This window comes from Martes martes (genome assembly GCF_963455335.1).
Source record: "Martes martes genome assembly, chromosome: 1".
Classification (NCBI taxonomy): Eukaryota; Metazoa; Chordata; class Mammalia; order Carnivora; family Mustelidae; genus Martes; species Martes martes.
Genome location: NC_137888.1, coordinates 109,041,426 through 109,057,087, shown reverse-complemented (window position 1 = coordinate 109,057,087; position 15,662 = coordinate 109,041,426). Strand labels below are relative to the sequence as shown.

The 15,662-nt window shown below is 40.8% G+C and overlaps 1 protein-coding gene across 2 annotated transcripts in view; it reads right to left on the bottom strand.

Annotated features, from left to right (window-relative positions):
• The window catches only part of LPP (LIM domain containing preferred translocation partner in lipoma), a 659,735-nt gene that overhangs the window by 367,493 nt on the left and 276,580 nt on the right, over positions 1-15,662 (bottom strand). For both annotated transcript variants that reach the window (XM_080814680.1, XM_080814681.1), the window contains exon 5: positions 6,584-6,696. In XM_080814680.1, the coding sequence (XP_080670806.1) occupies positions 6,584-6,696 (113 nt within the window). The remainder of the gene's footprint in view (positions 1-6,583; positions 6,697-15,662) is intronic.

The following is a 15,662-nucleotide window of genomic DNA, read 5'->3' as shown; positions in this document are numbered from 1 at the left end:
AAGCAAGTCCTGCTGCCTATTTCTGTGGGTGCATGGAATAAGGTAGCCATGGCCGTGGGCCTGAGTCCTCTGGGTCTACAAGTAAAAATCTGTCATTCCACACCCGTGACCATGAGAGGACTAGACCGAGAGTCACGAGACATGGAATCCGGTGCCAGCCATGCTAACACCAGGGGAGAGTTTAAAATTATTACTGATATAAGCGGATAACTGATGGTAAGCCACCATCCACCATGGACATAAATGAGTTCTGAAAATGTTTTCCTAAGAACAGAAATGAGTTGGCCTTAAACTTTTAAAGACAGACTAAGAAAAGACCATAAATGATTTCAGAGATTTTCCGTCTCCCTTCTCTTTTCAATTAACCCTGGGCATTGGCCCAAGTTCAGTGCATAGCTCACATTACACTGTTCTCACTCAGTCCTCAAAAAAGTCACCTCATTCAGCAGACTTAATGATCAGCTTCTTGAGGCAGACTTCACTTATTCCTCAATGGCCCGATGGTCCCTCTGCAGGTGTGCCATTGGCTCGAAAAAGGTACGAAGAAAATCATTGGGAAGAAGTCACAAAGAGACAAATTTCATTTCCACAAGAGAAAGAAGTTTTTAACACAGGGAGTAACGGGTGACAGGCATCACGGTCTGTTTTCTAAGGTGGAGGGGCTGGAGCAACAGCACCAAATGGGGTCTTGGCCATCCTGCCAGGATGAGCGGAAAAGGGGAGATGAAAACCCGAAGTATATACATCCCTGGAGGGGGGGCAAGTAAAGGCAAGCCAGAGGACGGGCTCAGAGAGAGAGGCAGTGAGGAGCCATCAACTAGAAAGGCAAGCACACATGTTAGGAAAAGTGGCCATTAAGTACCAGGCACCTGAACTTGAAGCCTTTGGGTATCAGGAGACAAGTCCCTGAGAGCTCAAGGAAGTGTGCCAGACGACTCAGAGCTCTCTGCACAGGATTTCCCACAAGTGCAACAGGTTAAGCCTGATGGGCTGCTGAAAGCACCACATGGCACCCCACAACTGATCTGGGGATGTCACCCTTATAATTACAATATTAACAAACATCTGCAATAAACTGTCAACGATTTCAGAATCAAGGGCAAAATCCACAGTCTGGAATGCAGGCAGGCCCAACACACCGCTTGGTGTTTTCCTTCAATACGTCTATTTTTCTTACTTTATTGCTGAAAGATCTATTCCCCTGCATCTGAAAATTAAGGTCCTTCCCGTCCATCAAAGTGCAGTGCAATGGCAACTGTTTCTAAAAATCCTTGTAGCTCTCCAGCCAGTTCATTTTTTTCCCCCACCCTCTACCACAACTAAGGACTTAGACTGTGCTTCTGATCACAGCGTGGTGACTAAGGCATAATTTATGACAGAACACCTTAGTTTAAAGTCTGCATCTGTGTGCATCTCCCAAACTTGGTTCAGAGGCACCATATGGGATCCAGCATCTCCTTATCTTCCAAAATCACGTCACCTGCAACAGTCACCCATAAACATTTTGTTCAACTGGGAAAAAGAATTAAGGAGATCCAAACAAAAGAAAGGGACTTAAATGATGAGCTCTAATTTCCTTGTAAACCTGAAATTCTGTGAGACACTCTCCCCCTGTGAAACTACTCTAAGTGATACCACAGACCTGCCCATCAGCTGCCAAAATAAGAACCAACGACCAACTATGGCATCAGATTAGAACAATGCTATACAGTCCCAAGGTCGAGACTCAGGGCCCTAGAACCATGACGCCAACATCTGAGGCCACAATCCCTAGCGTATGGGCCTGACTTACAGAAGGTATTCAATTCATGATGAAGGAAGGAAGAACAAATGAATGAAAGAAGGGGCCACTCCACTGGTCACTCCAAACCTCACAGGTACTGAGGTCAAACAGATCCTGACAGAAAAGAAAAGATAAAGCCCTCATTTGATTTCCAAGATTCATTTTTAGACAAAAGGTTGATATCCAGGATCTATAAAGAACTCCTCAAACTCAACACACACAAAACAGACAATCATATTAAAAAATGGGCAGAAGATATGAACAGACACTTCTCCAATGAAGACATACAAATGGCTAACAGACACATGAAAAAATGTTCATCATCACTAGCCATCAGGGAGATTCAAATCAAAATCACATTGAGATACCACCTTACACCAGTTAGAATGGCCAAAATTAGCAAGACAGGAAACAACGTGTGTTGGAGAGGATGTGGAGAAAGGGGAACCCTCTTACCCTGTTGGTGGGAATGCAAACTGGTGCAGCCACTTTGGAGAACAGTGTGGAGATTCCTCAGGAAATTAAAAATAGAGCTTCCCTATGACCCTGCAATTGCACTACTGGGTATTTACCCCAAAGATACAGATGTAGTGAAAAGAAAGGCCATCTGTACCCCAATGTTTATAGCAGCAATGGCCACGGTCGCCAAACTGTGGAAAGAACCAAGATGCCCTTCAACGGATGAATGGATAAGGAAGATGTGGTCCATATACACTATGGAGTATTATGCCTCCATCAGAAAGGACGAATACCCAACTTTTGTAGCAACATGGACAGGACTGGAAGAGATTATGCTGAGTGAAATAAGTCAAGCAGAGAGAGTCAAGTATCATATGGTTTCACTTATTTGTGGAGCATAACAAATAATATAGAGGACAAGGGTAGATGGAGAGGAGAAGGGAGTTGAGGTAAATTGGAAGGGGAGGTGAACCATGAGAGACTACGGACTCTGAAAAACAACCTGAGGGTTTTGAAGGGGCGGGGGGTGGGAGGTTGGGGGAACCAGGTGGTGGGTATTAGGGAGGGCACGGATTGCATGGAGCACTGGGTGTGGTGAAAAAACAATGAATACTGTTACGCTGAAAATAAATTAAAAAAAAAAAAAGAAAATTTAAAAAAATTATCAAAGTAAGAATTACTGACACTAAATATTTGCCTTTTGCTAAATAAAATAAAATAAAATAAAATAAAAGTGGCTAGCAGGTATCAAAACTTCAGGGCACCAAGCAAAACCCCAGCAGTGCCTATAATCCCCTTGTCTGAAACTCACAGCCTTACAGGCTGGGGAAGGACTAAAGCAAAACCATGTGCAATGTGCAAGGCCTTCTGATTGAACCAGAAGGACAAACCCAGAAATCAAGATTCCTCAAACACAGGTATGGATTAGAGGATGCCCACCTCCTTTGGTCTCAGTTTCCCCATTTGTGAATACAGGGAATTAATTCATTTAGCAAGTCCTCAAAGAGGCTGTAACTCATGGCTGGTGCCGGGGGACGGACTACCTGATCCCCAAGGTCCCTTTCAGTGCTGAAAATCTTTTAATTCTTATAGCCAGACTTAGTAGACATTCTTTTGACGCTGACCTGAAAATCTGGCTGGAAACATAAATAGATCTCTACATAAAAACACCCATTTACCAGCTATAATTTGGACTTGGCAACACGAGGTTTCACCATGGCTGAGAGGAAAAAGTGCAAAATCTTCTCTGGTGATTATACTGCTTTGAGCTTTATTACAGTTCAGATTCCAAAGTGGTTCAAATATGGCCAGGGCAGGGCCAAGTCACTCTCACTCTCACACAAGGGAAGGGCGTGCCTGTTTTCTTTTGAACTTGCATGATCTTCCATATATTCAAGAATAACGTGCCTCTCCTACCAGATCTGTCCTTTCCCATTTGGCAAACTTGGTTTTATGTTTTTCCTTCCTTGTATTTTGCAAAAAACACAAGCCAACATGTCAACCAGATTTTTATTTCCTTCCTTTTAAAAAGCAAAGTCATGGGGGTGCCTGGGCAGCTCAGTGGCTTACGGGTCTGCCTTTGGCTCAAGTCATGATCCCAGGGTCCTGGAATCGAGCCCCGCATCAGGCTCCTTGCTTAGTTGGGAGTCAGCTTCTCCCTCTCCCTCTGCCTCCTTCCCCCTGCTCATGCTCTGTCTCTACCTCTCGCTCTTTCTGTAAAATAAATAAAAAAATCTTTTTCAAAAATTTTTAAAAAATAAAAAACAAAGTCATGGTTTTAGTATCATTATCAGGATGCAGTCCATACAGGAAAAGAATATTTGTAATTTTTATGAAAGCCCATGTTTGAATTTTTCTTAATTAAACCTTTTGGAAAGCCTTATGATTACTGCTATTTTTATATTTATATTTATATAGTAACAGTTATATTTATATATTAACATTTATATTTATATAGTATATTTATATAGTATTTATATAGTAACAGTTATAAGATCAAAATATCCGTACAACCATTATAACTTGGCAATTTCAAATCCATCTGTATTTCATTTAGCTACTAGAGGTAGGCAGTTACCTTACTTTTAATTATAAGAAAAATTGGACTTAGTGTGATGTATTCAAAACCATGGAACTAGAGGTGCACCTGTGTGGTGCAGTCATTTAAATATACAGACATTTGGTTTCTGCTAGATCCTGATCTCAGGGTCATGAGATGAAGCCCCATTTGAGGCTCCAAGCTCAGCATAGAATCTGCTTGAGATTCTCTCTCTCCCTCTCCCTCTGCCCTTTCTCCCTGTGCACTCTCTCTCTCTCTCTCTCTCTCTAAAATAAGTTAATAAATCTTAAAGACAAAGCAAAAAAAAAAAAAAAAAACCCACATAACTATATTACGTTGTTCAACTAGCAATCAAACACAAGTCTTCTGTCACAAGGTCAAACAACCTTTTTAGAACTCAAGATTTAAAATGCAAGAAAGCAGTTTCCATAATATTCTAAGAGACGAAATAGACAAAATGAAGTTTTTAATTATGTAAATTTCATGACATGCAAAGAACAGCCCAGGACCAAATAAGAGCAGAGGTATATAAAAGACAAATGTAAGAGGCTTTTTTTCAATTGTTAATAAAAAAAAAATGACTAAAAGTAAGAAAAAAATGATCGTGTTATTTCTATTTGCTAAATAGCTGCTGCATAAAATAAATACAAACTTTGTATAACTCCTATCCTTTAGTGGAACCAGAGCTTTGACTTTACTAGCTCACCACATTTTATCAGCAAGATTTTATAGGAAAGTCAAGAATTTTGTAGAAAATCCATGATATGTAGCTCTAAGACATAAAATTTTTAATAGATTTTAAAAGATCTGGGCTCCAAAGTGAATGAGACATCAGTGGTTATAACCAGAACATAATCATTTTAACTTATCAATAACACGAAAAGTTTCTTCTGTTAAGTTCTCCTATATGAAAATATGCTCCCAAGAAACTCACATGGTTACTCCCCTTTCCTCCTTCCAAATCTTTGCTTAGATGTCCCCTTCTCAGCAAGGCTTCCGGACCACGCTGTCCTCCAACCCACAGCCCTGATCTCATTCTAAGGCACTTTGTATCAATGTACAAATGTTGCCTACATCCACCAGTTTCAGTAACATGTGGGTTTCTGAGGGCAGAACCCTGTATGTCTTTTTGCTACAGAATTCCTGGTGCTATAAAGGGACACATACAGGCACATGGGATATTTGCTGAATGAATGTATCATTTCTTCCTTTGTCTCTCCCAACCTGAAATTTAGGAGAAAGAAAACCAGACAATGGACTAAACCATTTAACTAGTTCCCATGACCTGTCCATTCCAAAACTTAATATGGAAAACTGTGTGTGTGTGTGTGTGTGTGTGTGTGTGTGTGTGTATAGAGAGAGAGAGAGAGAGAGAGAGGTAGGCCAAATAGTAGAATCAACCTGGAGGTACTCAACAATTATCAACTCATAACTAATCTTTTTTTCACCTATTTTCTCACTCATCAGCTCCCTACTCTTATTATTTTGAAGACCATACCAGACACCATTCATTTCCTCCCCAAATATTTTTGATGTTTCTCTGAAAGACAAGGGCTGTTTTTTCTATATATCTACAGTAACATCCTCACCTGTAAAACACAACAATAATTCTAAAACTTTGTTATTTAGTCTTCCTTCCTGATATGAATAGCATTTAGATGCCAAATGGTGGCATATGGTCACCAGCGAACTCTACGCAATCACAGACTGACTATTCCTACCATTGCTTCTGATTCCAGCCCCAAGTTACTTGCAATCGGCACTCTGTAGAGCACACCACTTGTACATAATCAATACATACTCTAATGTGCATCCTTGACCTCACTCAGTAAAGAATACCCCAAGAAGGTTTGCTGGTGCTTTTGCTAGAATGATGCCGCTGACCAATTAAGTGACCACAGTGACCAACCACAGCCTTTGAAGATCACTCTTACTCACGCAGAATGCAATGTTTGTGGATAGACAAACGATGCAATAAAAAAGCATGGCTGGGTCACCAGGATAACAAGAAAATGTGGAATTCTCAAGTGGTATTTCTAAAAAATGGCTTTGAGTTTCAGAACAAAATTAGTAGGTAAAAGGATTTCTGGGGCTTTCGAATGCAAACCAGCAGAGTTCTGAGAAGCTTCAGCCGGGGAGGTGGCATTAAAGGACCTGAGCTTTCGTGAGTTGTAAAGCTCTCTTCAGGCTCTGAATAAATGTTCATCCACCACGGAAACAATCACTGAATTCACGAACTTCCAAGCACGGCTCATTCATATGACTTCAACCACACATCTTACCTGTGCCCTGAAAGCACCTTCGTCAAGGGGTGGTGGAGGAGGGAAGTTTCCGGGGCTGGATGGAAGAGCACCAGGATCATCTAGAGGTGGAGGCGGGGGTGGAAGAAAGTCACCTACAGAAAGAACATGCACACAGGAAGTGAATATACATGCAATCGCACAGGACTCTTGAAAATCATACATTTGTTCAAGTTTACCGCATGGACATAGACCTTTTTGTCTCTTCGAGCAGTTATCCCCCATGATAGCTCTTTGCAATTTCATCAGTAGCCTTAATTTTGAGAAGAACAAGGACCAGATCTGATACTTAGAAGTGACATAAAACCTAGTCGAGAGGGGGCAGGAATGTTTAGCCAGAACAGAGAAGGTGCTTGGGGTTGTGGGGGGAGTGGCTGAGGGGCGTAAGACTTTCACGATCAAGTAGAGGAGGAAAAAGTGTGTACACAAATGAAGATAATACAAGATAAAATATATTGAGACGGAGAACCAAACTCTTCTGGAAGCTAAGATAAAGGAAAGTTTATGTCCAGGTGGTGGGACCAAAGAAGGCTTACACTGGAGCATTACAATGGCCCCTGAACATTATGATACGGACAACAAGTCTGCTTGGCAGAAAGACAGGGGAACAAAGGCATATATTAAAACATCCAGGGCCTAGAGAATAAGGAGCAAGTTATTAAGATAGCATAAATATGGGAATGTAAAATAATACTAGTAGGTAATAAAAATAAGTGCAGTGACAAAAAAAACAAACAAACAACTTTTAACTGTGTTGCATGTCTAGTAAGTAGGTTGAATTTTATCATGCATGCGGTAAGGATCCAACAAGCACTTCTGAGGAGAAAAAAACCTGCTTGCAATACAATTTACTAAAGACTAATCTAAAAGTCCATGTAGGGCCGATCAGGAGAAACTAAAATAAGTAACATCACTGAAATCTACAGACAATCCAGGCAGGATGTTATGAGGGGTCAGCACATCAAGAAACCTCAACACCACTGGCCAACCAGAACAGCACACCGATGTTATGTTGTCATAAGAGAACGCCTAACCTCTAAGATCTGAGGTATATATATAAACCCAAGAGCTCTGTGGCTTCATGACATGGAATTTTTTAAAAATACTTTGCGAGAAATCCTATTAGGAAAAGGAAATGTCCATTAAAAAAAAAATTCTTGATTTGCCTTTCCTTCAAAAAATAATATTTTAATAATAATAACAGATAATATTCATATATGAGTCGCTTTTCTTTGCATTTCAGATTCTCAACACTTACTGGTAAGGCCGCGAGTTCCATTACCCAATGAGTAGCTTCTGGATAGTACCAAAATATCACGATTTAAGCCTTAATAAAAAAGACTCTAAATGGCACACTGGAAGGAGAGTGGCTTGGATTCAATATTCTGATACACCTTGGGGATGGTTCACTTGGGCTCTATTTGCCCTACAAATAACAGTCTTAGCGTTGGAAGAGTAGCTGTCCAATCTAGCTCCCCATTATATTCAGACTCCCAAGCAGTCAAACACACTATGTTTAGAATACTGTGCTTTTTGGACTCTCACTATGCACCAATCACTGCTAAGATTTTCAAAGGCTACCTCTTAGTCCTCCATCCCTCCGTGCTGATGGTTCTCAAATTTTGGAAGTCATCAGGACCTCAGAAAGGTCTGGTTAAACACAGATGGCTATGTCCCACCTGCCGAGCTCCTGATTCTGTAGGTCTAGAGTGGCATCTGAGAGTGTGCATTTCTAATAAATGCCCAGGGGATCCTGATGGTACTGGTCCTGAGACCACACTTTGAGAACCATTGCATTTAAACCAATTATTACATTATTCTTATTTTAGACCCCATAGGATTAGAAAGGTTAAAAGACTTACGTCATATAGAAACATTTGTTTCTCTTAACTTTCTAGATGTGTACATCTGGAGACATGCTTTGTCCATGTGCCTGTTGGGGTTATAAGTCTCATAAACCTTCAGTAACTCTACCCAGTAGTTCTAAACACTGGCTACTGACTGGAATCACCAAGAAAGCTTATCTAAAAATGCCCTTGCCCAAATACCAGCTCATGTCAATCCAATCAGTATCTTGGGGATGGGGGAAAGGGGGTAGAGAGGAGATGTCAGGTGCCACTCCTCCCTTAAAACCCAAATGAGACTAATGTGCAGTCCGAATTGAGAAACTAACTTCGCCTTCCTTTGGCCAAACACTGCACTAGAAAGTAATAATAATAATAATAATAATAATAAATATATATATATATATAGAGAGAGAGAGAGAGATTTATATATATAATAATAATAATTATAGATAGATAGATAGATTTAACACCTCTGAAATAACAAGAATTGTCACCAAATTCTTTTCTGCCTTGAAAAGTCAGAACATATGAGAAGAATGCTCACAATGAGATCCTAAGTGATCAGCAAAGAAGGTCTAGGCTGATGGAGACTGATGCTACCAAATTCTAGTGCACGGCCTAATTTTCTGGTTGAAATGTTCTATCCGGACCTATGCCTTCTTCATAACTAATTTAAACTTCTGAGCGCCTTCTTATACTTTAGCACCATTTATTATGTCACAGAGAACAGTTGGAACATTAAACTGGATCAAACTGAATGGAATCTTGGAGATCATATCATAAAGGTAGAAACAGAGGCCCATGAAAGCCACATGAACAGTACAAGTTCTCAGCAAATTAGTCTTAGAATAAAAAGTACAACTGCTTGTGTCTGCAGCCCCTTCCAACTACTGTCAATCCTTGGAAAAAACAGATTGGCATTCCACAGGTTGACTGACACACAGATTTTGTACAGCACAGTCCTGTAAATGTATTTTCTCTTCCTTATGTTTTCCTTAACATTTTCTCTTCCCTAGCTTACTTCATCATAAGAGTACAGTATATGATATATATATAACATACAAAATACATGCAACCAAGTGTTCGTTTATTAGCCAAGAATCCAAAGGATCAACAGTAGCTATTAGCAGTCAATGTTTATGGAGAGCTGGAAGACATGTGGACTGTCAACCACATGGGGTCAGAGTCCTTCATTGCTGTGTCAGTCAAGGGTCAACTGCATATCCTTCCTGTCTCTATTTCTACCTCAAAAGTTGAATATATAGTGAGGCATAGGTTGTCGACAATCCTGGGAAGGTGAAAAGGAACAGAAAAAGAAGACGGAATGTATTCTTAAAAGAAATAACTTGAAGACAACAAAAATCTAGACTGCTTATTCTAGGCGAAGATTAGATTAAGATTTTTAAAATAGTAATACGTTCATAATAATTATCACATAATTTTCAGTTTTTCAAGCTCGACCATCATAGGCCTCTTCCTTCATTCTTTGGAGTGGAGCTCACACTTGAAAACGGTGTGGAGGAGCAGGCAAATGCCTAAGAAACAGACACACACATGATAAAGGATAGAAAATGGGTCCTTTGGAGGGAAACAACCAGCTGAGATAGTTGGAATGAAAAGCTCTTAATAATTATCTTAAATCAGACTAAGAACTATTTCAAGAACTCTGATTTATGGTTCACCATTTTAACAGGCAATTAAGCAAAGGAAGATGCTTCTAAGTTGCAGGAAAAATAAGACTGCATAAGAGAGAAAGCAAATTTACATGTTTAAAGAAGATGGTAAAATGGAAAGAACAAAACAACAAAGTGTGTGTGTGTGTGTGTGTGTGTATCTTTGTGTGACTTTGTGTCTCTGTGTCTGTGTTGGTGGGGGAGGGATCTCTTCCATTCTTGCAGATTGTTTCCGACAATGAGGGAGCACCTGGCTTAGAAGCTCAGGCGGTGACCCTCCAGAAACACATCCACAAGGAATCAGCTGCAGGACCTTGCAACTAGCAATGCTAAGCTATAGACCTTCACATTAGTGCGTGGCCTGTCCTCCTCTCTGCTTGCCAGGGGAAATCCAAACAAAATTTTCAGACCCTGTGAATTACAGGGGCATGGAAAAAATCAAGCAAGCAAGTCAAAACAGAACACACCATCAGGCTACTGGAACAATGGAGGGATACCTAAAATCTAAGATGGAAATATTTAGTTTCAGAAGAAGAAGGGTAGGGCGCCGGGGTAGCTCAGTGGGTTAAGCGGGTGCCTTCGGCTCAGGTTGTAATCCCAGGCTCCTGAGATGGAGCCCCGCGTTGGGCTCCCTGCTCAGTGGGGAGCCTGCTGTTCCCTCTGCCTGCTGCTCTCCCTGTTTGTGCTCTCCCTCTGTCAAATGGATAAATAAAATCTTAAAAAAAAAAAAAAAAACCTACAAAAGAAAGAGGGTAGTCCCAACCACATGCCTACAGACCTGGTGTCCTCCTTACCCTTTTCCTCGCCATCCAAAGCCTATCCACATACAAAATACAAGTATCCCTCACTTGCCAGGCAAAGAGTTAACTCAAGTTACGCAGCTAGTGAAATATGGAGCTGGAAATGGATCATCACTCTGCACGGCAGAGAAGCTAGGAAGTATCTCACTTAATTTGCTCTGTATCATCCCAAAGAATTCAGCTAATATTCAACAGATTTTTACTTTGTGCCAGAGGTAGCACCATGAGGCAGCTAAAGGGTGAGTCATGCAAAAGTGTAAGTCTCTGACTCTCAAAGACCACTTTATGCCAACTCGCTGCCACAAAAGAGCCTGCAATGCACAGCATTAACCTGAGAAACAAGCAAGGCAAATCTGCCAAGAACCCAGGTATGCATCCTTTCTCCAGCCACCTTTCCTAGTCTAGGGGTTAGAAGGCAGGAGCACGGAGAAGCTTATACAGCTACTTGCTAGGAACCGAGTTATCAGCCACAGTAGGTGCCCTAGTGACATGGCTTGGGCACCTACGAAAGGTATCTATCGACCTGAATGCAGAGCTCACTTCTCCCTTCATCAAATCAAGGCCGCCATCAGAGGGGAAAAAAGAGCAAGAATTTACTAGCAAAGAAGGTGATAAATTACTAGTTATATGTGATGGTAGTGAAAAAACACAAAGGAATAATTAAACTCAGATCATCAATGAAGTCTGAATTAATTTACTATAGTTACAAAACAACAGAAAAAGCATCATTCTTTTTCTTCTTCCAGCATCCGTGTACACCTGCACGCATACATGGGGATTCACACAGCTACCCCCTGTGTGCCCCACATAGGGGTCTATCACAGCACCTCTAATACCTGGCTGCACTTAGGTGTTTTTGGTCATTCTCTCCTACTTAGAACTGAAGCTCCCAGCAAGGAGAGCCCACTTACAGTTTCTTTCTAGCTCCACATCCTAGGATAAGATTTGGGCCACGGTACACTCTCAGTAAATAGATTAGCTGAATAACTGACATACACAGAAAGCCATTTCATTGCTCAATTGATGTTAAAAAAAAAAAAAATGGCCTGATGCCTTACATAGTGTTCAAATGTCAATGTACAAATGGCCAAGGGTATCTAGATAAAACGTAGACTCAGACTCAGCAGGTATGGGATAAGGCCTGAGACTCTGCATGTCTAACATCCTTGCCAGGGGCTGAGGCTATAGGCCCATGTGCGCCACAGAGAGGATCATGGCTTTCTTCAGGGCCCTTACGTTTGGCTGCCGTTGGTTCTCCAACTTTCTTATGTGGCTACTTTCTGGTTGTTTAAGGAAATAAACATTAAGGTATATATAAAGAAAATCACTTACAGGCTTCTCAAGTATTTAAATTATGAGTATATAACAGATTGTGTTGGAACACACATACATGTACACACACACACACACACACACAAAATGTCATTACAGTGACCAAATCATAAGCAATTACAGTGACCGAATCATAAGCTTCCAGTAAAAAGTTATCCATTTCTGTTTATAGTCACTAACAGAGGACAGAAATATGTTCAGAAGAAAATCATACAAGATCCCAAGCCTAGAACTTGAAATGCAAACCCCAGCTCTACCCTTTACTCCAGAAAGGCCATACTACCATCTCAGGCTCAGCCTCCCTTACCTATGAAATGCGGATGACCATATCCACTTGCGTGTCACCCTCCAGATCAAAGCAGTTTAAACAGAGACTCTGAACCTTTCTGACCACCACCCGGAGTAAAGAAATACCCTTTTATATCATGATGCAATACGACCACTCGGTCCTATCTAAGTACACGTATATCTGAAACGAGGGTGTCATGAAGCGTTACTTCCCACACGTTACACACACTGCAATTTCTATTAGATGTATTTATTTACAAACTGCTGGTTATTCGTGAAGTAACCACCACTACAGTGACTGTGACCCAGAACCCAGAAAACAACCTCAACTCCCAACCGAAACATCAGGAAGCGAATCTGCATGTGACTTGTACCACGTCTACATACCCGGGGGCCATTCTTGCTGCTTTCCACACAGGCGCAAGGGGACAACTGAGTCTAAAGCTGCCTGCTCAAGAGACCAAGTCGGAGAATGCAAAGCTCTCTGAAAAGGCTGAAGAGATTGAGAGGACAACAAAGCAAAGGCGACAGGAGTGGCTGTCTGGACAGGTGACAGAGCAGCATCACCCTTGTAGCATCCTCCTCAGAGATGAGAGGCAACTTATTACAGAACAAAGCAACTAAAGACCCATTACAATTCCACCCTCAACACCATCTTCACTTTACATTAAACACACTTGCCACCCAGGAAATTACACCAGAAAACACACCGAGTGAAATGTTTTTTAAAATGACTCATTTGCAGTGCGCCTGGCTGGCTCTGTCCATAGAGCCACGACTCTGGATCTCAGGGTCGCGAGTTTGAGCTCCACGTTGGGTGTAGAGTTTGCTTAAAACAATGAGGTGTTCATGGTTTAGGACAGCATGTATAATGGTATCATTTGTATGAAAATATATATGCCTGTGTTGTCACGGATTATCTTGTAAATGGATTCCTAAGAAATTGTTAACAGCAAGTTGCCTCTATGAAGAAGTTGAATTTTGTCACTAGGGACAAGAGTGAAAAAGAAACTTACTCTTCATGATACAAAATTTTCAACTGCCATTATTTTACCCATTTACATTTTTTCTGAATTCCAGTACAGTTAACGGACAATATTATACTAGCTTCAGGTGTGCATTACAGTGATCTGGCAATTCACACATTAATCAGTACTCTTAATCCCCATCACCTGTTTCACCCACTCCCCACCACTACCTCCCTTCTGGTAACCATCAGTTTGTTCTCTACATTTAAGAGTCTGCTTCTTGGTCTGTCTCCTTTTTTCCTTTGTTCATTTCTTTTATTCCTTAAAGTCCTCATATGAATGAAATTACATGGTATTTTTTAAAAAATTTTATTTAAACTCAATTTAATTAACATATACTGCATTATTATTTTCATAGACAGAATTTAGAGATTCATCAGTTGCACAGAACATCCAGGGCTCATTACATCAAGTGGCCTCCTGAATGTCCATCACACAGCCACCCCATCCCCCCACCCACCTCCCCTCCAGCAACCCTCAGTTCCTTTCCCATAGTTAAAAGAGTCTCTTACAGTTTGTCTCCCTCTCTGATTTCATCTTATTTTATCATATGAGGAATTTAAGAGACAAAACAGATGAACATAGGGGAAGGGAAGGAAAACTATATGCTATTTTTAAAATAACATGTATACACAAAACCAAAGAGAAATTCTCAGTACCTAGAAATGTGTCATCTGCAAATATTGAGCTGAACAGGGTTTTAAATACCACCAGGAAACATTGGGATATGGCAGAGGTCAAGAAACCATTGAGGATAAGTCCCATTGAATGCATCACCTCTCAGGCTTCTCAAAGGATTTACTACCCACTGGTAGTAACTAAAAATATGAAAGGAAATATCCTGACTTTGTCAACCAGTTATCTGTAGTATAGAGAATAAAAAGCCTTCTTATTCCTAGAACCAAAGCCTATGCACCATCTCAGTATGACCTCAGACCTCTGTCCTAGAGAGAGATTAAGCCCTCATGGAGCTATTAATAAAGCGGCTCCTATATTCCCATTTTGCTCCTGTTCTTTGAGTGGGTAGCCCCTTTGAAAACTCTCTGGGAGAAGTGATAATTATCAGGCCAAGGCTGGGCATTCCCAGTTCCCTGTCCCCGTCATCCAAATAGCAACACCATCAGCCCCCTTAAATAATGCATCTTCATCTGGAAGTGAGGAGAAATGTGACCTTAAGCAAGTGATTCCAATTCCTCAGCTCTCACACTAGACACTTTTGGAGTTCAGGCTTTTATTATACATAATTATACATTAGAAAATTAACCTTTCTATTTTCCTTCCATTTTTATTTTCTGCTGCTTAACTAAAAAACAGATTGTTGATTGTAATAGTACTTAATTTTCTAATCAATGTCATTTACATGGTAGGACTAAGATTAAAAATAATGATGAAGGGGCACCTGGGTGGCTCAGTGGGTTAAGCCTCTGCCTTCAGCTCAGGTCATGATCTCAGGGTTCTGGGATCAAGCCCTACATTAGGCTCCCTGCTTAGCAGGGATCCTGGTTCCCTCCCTCTCTCTCTGCCTTTCTCTATGCCCATTTGTGATCTCTCTCTCTCTGTGCCAAATAAATAAGTAAAATCTTTAAAAATATAATGATGAAACACAATACTGATGACAAAAAAAAAATCTGCATTTTTCTATGCTAGTCGTATATAAATAGAGGAGGGTTAAGATAAGACTTTTCTCAAGAAAGTCTGACAACAGATATCAAGAGCCGTAAAATATTTATGCACTTTGATGCAGCAACACCACTTTTAATAAATTGTCCTACAGGGGCACCTGGGTGGCTCAGTGGGTTAAAGCCTCTGCGTTCAGCTCAGGTCATGGTCCCAGGGTCCTGGGATCGAGCCCCGCATCGGGCTCTCTCCTCAGCAGGGAGCCTGCTTCCCCCTCTCTTTCTCTGACGGCCTCTCTGCCTACTTGTGATCTCTGTCTGTCAAATAAATAAATAAAATCTTAAAAAAAAAATTAATTGTCTTACAAAAGAAGTAACTGAAGAGTACATAGAGAAGCACATTAAAGAATCTTCATCACAATGAAATATAATGGAATTAATCAGAACGTTCATCAGTAAAGTATTGGTTAAAAAAAA